The sequence below is a fragment of the Cebus imitator genome, unplaced genomic scaffold (assembly GCF_001604975.1).
Source record: "Cebus imitator isolate Cc_AM_T3 unplaced genomic scaffold, Cebus_imitator-1.0 Scaffold0, whole genome shotgun sequence".
Classification (NCBI taxonomy): domain Eukaryota; kingdom Metazoa; phylum Chordata; class Mammalia; order Primates; family Cebidae; genus Cebus; species Cebus imitator.
Genome location: NW_016107315.1, coordinates 6,699,435 through 6,708,137, shown reverse-complemented (window position 1 = coordinate 6,708,137; position 8,703 = coordinate 6,699,435). Strand labels below are relative to the sequence as shown.

Sequence of the window (8,703 nt, the reverse complement as noted above, 5' to 3'; positions counted from 1 at the left end):
ACGGGGTTTCACCATGTTGACCAGGATGGTCTCGATCTCTTGACCTCGTGATCCACCCGCCTCGGCCTCCCAAAGTGCTGGGATTACAGGCTTGAGCCACCGCGCCCGGCAAATTTAGTATGTTTATCCCTGCTCAGACCAGGACTACATTTTTTTCTTTTTCATTTTTTACTCGTCACTGACTTGAAGCTCAAGATTTTTTTTTTTTTGATACAGAGTCTCATTCCATTGCCCAGCCTGAGTGTAGTGATGCAATCTCAGCTCACTGAAACCTCTGCCTCCCAGGTTCAAATGATTCTTGTGCCTCAACCTCCTGAGTATCTGGGATTACAGGTATGTGCCACCACACTTGGCTAATTTTTGTTATTTTCAGTAGAGACAGGGTTTCACCATATTGACCAGGCTGGTCTGGAACTCCTGGACCCAAGTGATCTACCCGCCTCGGCCTCCCAAAGTGCTGGGATTACAGGTGTGAGCCACTGTGCTTGGCGTCAAGGACTTCTTAAACATGGTTCTTCATGAACTGCCATCCAATTAAGCACCCCTTTAAGACGCCTAATTAAAATGCAGCTCCCTAGCCGGGCATGGTAGCTCATGCCTGTAATCTCAGCTACTTGGGAGACTGAGGCAGACAAATCTCTTGAACCTGGGAGGTGGAGGTTGCAGTAAGCCAAGATTGCACCATTGCACTCTAGCCTGGGCAACAAGAGTGAAACTCCATCTCAAAAAAAAAAAAAAAAGATCCCTGAGTCTAACTTCAGACCTCCAGAAGAGGGCAGAGCTCAGGATCTACATCTTAACAAACACCCAGGGATGGTGATGCATCTAAATGTATAATCCACTGCTCCATCTGTGCAGAAATAGGTCACATGGGGCTGGGCGTGGTGACTCATACCTGTAATCCCAGCACTTTGAGAGGCTGAGCCAGGAGGATACCTTGAACTTAGGAGTTTAAGATCATCCTGGGAAACATAGGCAGACCCATTCTCTATAAAAAAGGGAAGGGAGGGAGGGAGGGATGGAGGACATGCAACTCTTTGGACTTTCCATGCCCCTACATCAGGTCTCAATTGCTTATTCACACAAATCGCCCAGGGTCCTCCACTGTCCAGGATCATTTGTTCCAAAAGCTGCAGCTGACAGAGAAAAAGCCTCCTGATCATCACCTTTGCTCTTGCTCACTACCAGTGTATTTATGTAAGTGCAACAATATGGCATGAGTATAGAAGCTCACGCCCCAGTACTTCACATGCCAAGTACTGTGCATGCCATTCCTGCTACGCTGATCATTCAAAGGTAAAAGAAAAATTGGCCAGTTTAGACTGCAAACACACATCCGTCTCATCTGAAACGCAGATCCAGTGGCCGTAATGTCATGCTATCATGCTACAGAGACCTGCAATACAACATGTTTTGTTTCCTTTTTTTTTGAGACAGAGTTTTGCTCTTGTGGCCCAGGCTGGAGTGCAATGGCACAATCTCGGCTCACTGCAATCTCTGCCTCCCAGGTTCAAGCGATTCTTCTGCCTAAGTAATACTATTTATTACTTTAGTAAATAAGTACATTATTTACTAAAAATACATATAAATTTCATATTTTTAGTAAAGATGGGGTTTCTCCACGTTGGTCAGGCTTGTCTCGAACTCCTAACCTCAGGTGATCCGCCTGCCTTGGTCTCCTAAAGTGCTGGGATTACAGGCGTGAGCCACTGCACCTGGCCAACGCAACATGTTTTCTTTACATCCTGATTGTTCTCCGTGGGCTCCTGACCTGATATCTAACACAGGAAGTTCTCCCTTCTCTTCAACGGATGGGAAAGAAAGAATCTACCATCCTCTTGCCCCCTCATTTGCTTCTGCCCAACAGAGAAGAGGCAGTGACTTGGTCTGCCATTAGCCAGGCGGGTGGTGTGTGCCTGTACAGCGAGACATCCATTAACACTGGATGTTATTGATTGATTGATTGACATGGAGTCTTGCTCTTTCACCCAGGCTGGAGTGCAGTGGCATGATCTTGGATCACTGCAACTTCCGCCTCCCAGGCTGAAGTGATTCTCATGCCTCAGCCTCTGGAGTAGCTGGGATTACAGGCATGAGCCATCATGCCTGGATCCTCTAAGAACTAAATGAGTAGAATGCATGCCCCATGAGTGACAGATTCCAAAGTGTTAGGGTAAAAGGCATGGGCCTCCACCCCTGGCAGCTGAGAATTTTTATAATGACTAGGTCTTGGGTTTTGTCAAATGCTTTTTTTGCATCAAGTGATATGATCATATGAATTTGTTTCTTCAGCCTAGGGTGGATTACAATAGTTGATTTTTTTTTTTTTTTTTGAGATGGAGTCTTGCTCTGTTGCCAGGCTGGAGCACAGTGGTGTGATCTCGGCTCACTGCAACCTCCACCTCCCAGGTTCAAGCGATTCTCCTGCCTCAGTCTCCCAAGTAGCTGGGATTACAGGGGTACGCCACCACGCCCAGCTAATTTTTGTATTTTTGGTAGAGACAGGGTTTCACCATGTTGGCCAGGATAGTCTCGATTTCTTGACCTCATGATCTTCCCGCCTCAGGCTCCCAAAGTGCTGGGATTACAGGCGTAAGCCATCATGCCCAGCCAATAGTTGATTTTCAAACGTTGAATCAACTTTGCAAAACTGTAATAAACCCAAGTGTGGTGTATCGTTCTGCTTATATATTTCTGGACTTGATTTGCTTATGTTTTTGGCGGGGGCTGCATCTCTGGGAGAGATTATTTTTTTCCTTTTTTTTGAGATGGTGTCTCACTCTAGGAGCACACACTACCTGTCCAGCTAATTTTTGTATTTTTAGTAGAGACAGGGTTTTGCCATGTTGACCAGGCTGGTCTCAAACTCCTGACCTCAGGTAATCTACCTGCCTTGGCCTCCCAAAGTGCTGGGATTACAGGTGTGAGTCACCATGCCAGGCCCAAGACTGGCATTTTAAAGACCACTGCTAAAGAATAGCCCGGTTCTCTACCTCTCTATGGCTGGCCTGTCTGGAAAAAAAAAAAGTCAAAAACAAAAAACAGCCCTTCAGCTCCCATTTTCAGGCAGTAAAGTACACCTGGTCTTTACTAACTACCTAACCTGGGTAATGGCCCAGGTTAGGTCAGGAAGTTCATCAGCCTCTTGGCCATCTGATTCTTGCCTGCCTGTGTCTGATGTGGTGAGGGGCAGGAAACGAAAGTGTCTCTCCCCACATTGGGGTCTGATGCCCTAGACTTAAGGAAAGACAGTGGGGGGCATCCAATTTCGCAGCAGAGCAACATGGGAGCTCCAACCAAGGAGGATGAAAATCAAAACTTTCGTGGAGAAGGAGAAAATCTTAACTGGTCCAGAATAAGTAGAGAAGGGTTTGATTAATTAACATCTACAAAGAGCAGGTCTGGTTCTACAAAGTCTCAATTAATGAAACACGTTCAGATGCTACCTTTGCCCTTCAGATAAGGAGTTCAGGATCCCAAGATTCATTTAGTCCCTCCTTCACTAAGTTCTGTACAAAGCAAACAGGAAAGCCAAGCTTTGACCATGCGTGACACACACACCCACTCAGGGATCTCACCATGGAGCACCAAAATATTTACCAGCTTCTGTCCCACGATATTGTAGTGGCTGAAGGACTGGATGAGTGCCACAAAGCAGACTTTACAATTAGCTAGAAAAGAAAATAATTCATTTAAAATAAATCCTCTGCTTACAACCAGTCTCACTGACGTCGTACCTCTGGAAACAAAAGCACTGAGGCAAATCTAGAGACTCAGGGGCTTTGCAACCCAACATACAGAATATGATTCTGAAAAAAGATGTACTTTTTTCTTATTTAACAGTTACGTCTTATTCTGCTGATTCTAAGATATATTTCTGTTAGATGTCAGATGTAGGACTAGGCGCTTATTTATTTACTTATTTTGAGATGGTCTTGCTCTGTTGTCCAGGCTAGAGTGGCACAAACATGGCTCATGACAGCCTCAACCTCTCCGGCCTCAAGGGATCTGCCCACCTCAGCCTCCAGAGTACCTGGAACTATAGGCGTGCCCAGCTAATTTCTGTATTTTTTGTAAAGACAGGGTCACTCTATGTTGCCTAGGCTGGTCTCAAACTTCTGACCACAGATAATCCTCCCATCCGGGCCTCCCAAAGCGCTGGGATTATAAACGTGAGCCACTGGGCCCAGCCATGCAGCAGACATGTTCTTTAAGAAGCATCTACTGCCAGGACAAAGTGTCAATAGGGTCGAGCACCCAGAGACCTCAAGATACACAAAGACCAAGAAGCAACAAAATCAGGAGGCCACACAGGACCTCAGTGAGACGATGTCCACACAGTGGGTGAAGAAGGGGAAGGACACAGAAACAGGGAGCACATGCCACTCTTTGTCAGGGCTGAGGAGGGAACTAGAGGGCCCAGTATTAATAAATAAAATAGCCCCCCTAGGTATCCCAACACCAAGGCCTGGCTTGTAAATGCTCTTATTTAATGTAGAAGTAAGAGGTTACTCCTACGTTAAAATGTGAAACAGTTTTGGTTTTTATTATTTCTGTACTCCCCTTGGGTTTCTTTTCTACAGCATCAACAAGTTGCATACCTTTGAGGTAGAAGGAGAGAAAGTGGTGTACAAGGAAACTGCCATCTGTCTTGGCATCACAGAGTAGAGTCAGTTTCCCCTAAAAGTTATGAGGAACACAAAAAGGTTAGACTCCCTGGAAAGAGGTCAGCTTAGTGTGGAAATCTAGTCAATTATGTCCACACCTAAATTTCTACACCTTAAGAGTTTATTTTTTTATATATGCTAAGGTTACCCTGAAAAGAAAATAAGTCAAAATTACAGAAAATCCATGATTAAAGTTATCACTTATTGTTACTCATGATAGGCAAGCATATCTTAGCCTCCATCTCCTCAAAGCAAAACAGAGAATAAAATTATTTCTCTTCCTCACTCCTCACCTTAGTAACTCAGGAACCAGTCTTAGGAAGAATGGGATCCTAAACAAAGGATGCTTTTACCATCAGACTCCAATGAAAATCAGACTGCTAGGATTGGAAGAGGCCTTCAAAAGACCTCCCAGCCAAATACTTTATATTCTGATGCCATTCTGTTCTGCAGGGTGAGGGAGAGGGGAGGAAGAAGCAGTTATTGATAGAGATGTCTGATAACGAAGTTTACCCAATGGCCCTGCTTCAGACAGAGGTGTGATCATGGAGAGTCCTAGAAAGACCTCTGAGGGTGGTCTCTGCAAAGCCTGGGTGTCCTGCTCCAGTCACCTCTGTCAGTGACAGGAAAGGTCAGCATCACGTGATATGTATACCAGCTCTTTGCCGTGTGACCTTCCGCAAATGCCTGACTTCTCTGGGCTTCAGGTTTTTTCGCTTATAATATGAAAGATCACACTGTCAGACCTTCAGGGTTATCCTGGGTGCTGTCATTTCCTGGTGCTCACCTGCATAGTCAGTCCATTCTCTCATCTGGCCCTAGGCTGACTTTGGAAGTGCCAGTAGTAACTGGCAAGGTAATCAGAGTCATCTGGACAAGAACTGCCTGGCAATTAAATTCCACAAGGATCCACTGAAAGCTATAATTTGGCACTAGGGGGTCATAAAAAGGCTTTAGACACATAGTATCCTGGTTGCCTGGAGGAGCTTACCATTTCATCAGGAAGACAAAGTGATGAAAAAACCAGGCTGGATTCACGCCTGTAATCCCATCACTTAGGCAGAGGCGGGTGGATCACCTGAACTCAGGAGTTTGAGACCAGCCTGGCCAACATGGTGAAACCCCGTCTCTAACAAAAATACAAAAAAAAAAAAAAAAATTAGCCGGGTGTGGTAGTGCAGGCCTGTAATCCCAGCTACTGGAGAGGCTGAATAAGGAGAATCACTTGAATCAGGGAGGTGAGGTTGCAGGGAGCCAAAATCGAGCCCAGTGCACTTCAGCCCGGGCGACGAAGCGAGACTCCGTCAGACAAAAAAAAAAAGCTCCTGAAAGGTTACTCCCATGTTAAAATGTGAAAGGTTTCGAGGTGCCCCTGAGTGTCAGCAGGAGGGTGGAAAACAGGCCAGCCTGTGGTGCCAAAAACAGACTGGTGCAAGCCAACGCTGGCTGCGAGCAGCTTCTAAGTTCTATTAGAGACCACGAGGAGAAAGAGTAAGAAAAGCAGCGTTCAAAACGACACGCCGAATGCTCCCGGGCAAGGGGGCGGTTAGGAAGCTCGCCCATGAAGATGGCAGAGATTCGAACTCCCTTCTCCTTTCTGGCCTATTCCGCAGGCTCCTCTGAGCGCCTGGGGCCCCAATGAACACGCACAGGGTGCCCCAGTATACATCTGTGAATATAAGCCAACCTCATTGTATGCCGTGCTTCCCAGGGACTTTTTTTTTTAATTGAGACGGAGTCCTGCTCTGTTGCCCAGGCTGGAATGCAGTGGCGCGATCTCGGTTCACTGCAACCTCCGCCTCCCGGGTTCAAGCAGTTCTCCTGCCTCAGCCTCCCGAGTAGCTGGGATTACAGGCATGCGCCACCACGCCCGGCTCATTTTTGTATTTTTAGTAGAGACCTGGGTTTCACCATGTTGGCCAGACTGGTCTCGAACTCCTGACCTCAGGTGATCCACCCGCCATGACCTCCCAAAGTGCTGGGATTACAGGCGTGAGCCACCGCGCCGGCCACTTCCCAAGGACTTTTAAGGGCACGCACGGCCTTTGAGAATATGCGAGATGGCCCAAGGCCCAAGTTCGGCGGGCCCAAGACTCCAGTTCAATGCCTGGGTCGACCCTCCGCGGACTACAACTCCCAGGCCCCCCGTGCCCGGTCATGGCGCCATTCCCCGGGGTCGTGCGCCCTGCCTCCCGGCTGCAATCTTCCGCCGCCTGCCACGCCCCGCCCCCTTCCGGGCCACGGGACCTCTTACCTGCTCCGCCCTGTCCGGGGTGGTGTTGAGCAGGTTATTAAGTTCCGGGAACATTCCGAGCTCCTGGGACTAGCGCTCTGGAGGAGAACTCAGGGTGCTGCAGAGACGACGGAGGCTGGAGAGCAACAGGAACCGACTAGCACGGCTCGCGCGGAGGAGTGCGCATGCGCAACGCCCCTTTTGCGAGCCAGCCACAGCCAATCAGACGGGCGCCTCGACGGGGCCGCGGCGCACGCGCGTCGACGTGCATCGAGTCCTAGGGGCTTCTCTGTGCGATTGACAGCGACCTCTGGCGGCTCGTTCCGCGCAGATGTGCGTGGCGCCGGAGCCCTCCCAGTGGTCCCCAAGGCTTCACGCGACCGAGTCTTCTACTTCCCTTGGCTTTGGTCTCTGCCCAGCCCCGTGCCTCTTTTCCTTCATACGTGGCTGTCAGGCGCTTTCTGTGTGTCCCACACTCCTAGGAGCTTGGGCTACATCGCTGAACGAAAACAAACGACACGGAATTATATCTAGAAAAGTTCTGTAGAAAAGCAAAAGTGGGATGAGGGAGTAACAGTGGGGGTAGGGGTAGGCTTCAGAATTAAAGAGGTTGTCAGGGTGGGCCTCACTAAAAGTGTGGTTGCAACATGCCCTGTATGCCTGTCCTCAGAGCCTTTGCACTGACTCTTCCCTCTTCCTGGAATGCCCTTTTCACAGATAATAAGTCAATTTAAAAACTCCCCGCTTCCTTCAGGTCGTTGCTCAGATGTCACTTTATCCGTGGGGCCTTCCCTGAGCACCTTACTTAAATCGCAAACTGTCCCTTTCCCAGCCCTTTTTCCTTGCTTTTATTTTTTCCATAACATTTTTATTATACAGTATATAGTTTTGTTCTAGCCCAATCAAATCAGTGGAGAAACCTGTAATTCCACCAAAGTCAAGTTTATTGACAGTCACTAAAATAAAAGAATTGTTATATGATTTGGGAAGGAGTCGAATTCAGGCGAAATTTAAGTGAAGCAGTGTTTGATATGCTCACAGCACAGCACAGCTGTGTGTAGAGGAGTCATAATCCGGTGTGGACTGTAAAGTGGACCCAGGGTCGTTTCTGTGGAAACTACAAGGTTAAGATAGATGTGAAAATGAGTCACTTAGCTGAAGCTCTGCACCTGGGATGGAAATCGAGGCTGCTTCTCTGTGTAAAAAGGACGTAGGTCCTTCAGCCAAGAATGAGATGTTTCATGCTTATTAAAATGTGATAAAGAGAGAAAAAAAAAATTGGCCTGACACAGCTAGGTCTTGGTGTTCTGTTGAGCATAAACAATTTCACGAAACATCAACATCAGACTGATTGTGATGGATCAAGACAAAACTAGATCACTCCATCATCATGTTGAACGCAAAACATGTAAATTGTCCAAGCCACAACAAAACATCTCATTCCCCAGCAAATAAGAGTACTGCTTCTTTACCAACCTCTTTAATACTGGCTTAGCAAAGATGATGGCAATGCCTGTAATCCCAGCTACTCAGGAGGCCGAAGCAGGAGAATTGCTTGAACCAGGGAGTCAGAGGTTGCTGTGAGCCAAAGGTGCACTATTACACTCCAGCCTGGGCAACAGAGCAAGACTCCATATCAAAAACAAAACAAAACAAGAAACAGGATCTCACTCACTGTGTCATCCAGGCTGGGTATAATGGTGTAATCATAGCTCACTACAACCTTGAACTGTAAGGGATTTATCCGGCCTCAGCCTCTCAAGTAGCTAGGACTACAGACATTTGCACTAGCTTTTTTTTTTT

At 47.4% G+C, this 8,703-nt stretch overlaps 1 protein-coding gene across 3 annotated transcripts in view; it reads right to left on the bottom strand.

Moving 5' to 3' along the window:
• ELP6 (elongator acetyltransferase complex subunit 6) overlaps positions 1-7,115 on the bottom strand; it is an 18,111-nt gene extending 10,996 nt beyond the window's left edge. Inside the window, exons 1-4 of one of the 3 annotated variants that reach the window (XM_037729658.1) lie at positions 6,922-7,009; positions 4,961-5,114; positions 4,602-4,680; positions 3,601-3,671 (exon numbers count right to left, since the gene is read on the bottom strand). Coding sequence is in view for 1 of the 3 variants with exons in the window: in XM_017518944.2 (XP_017374433.1) it covers positions 3,601-3,671; positions 4,602-4,680; positions 6,922-6,975 (204 nt within the window). In the remaining 2 variants the exon portion in view is untranslated. Of the gene's footprint in view, positions 1-895; positions 932-3,600; positions 3,672-4,601; positions 4,681-4,960; positions 5,115-6,921 lie in introns of those variants that run through there. The other 2 variants (XM_017518944.2, XM_037729670.1) reach the window with 2 other exon arrangements.
• Positions 7,116-8,703: the final 1,588 nt, after the last annotated feature.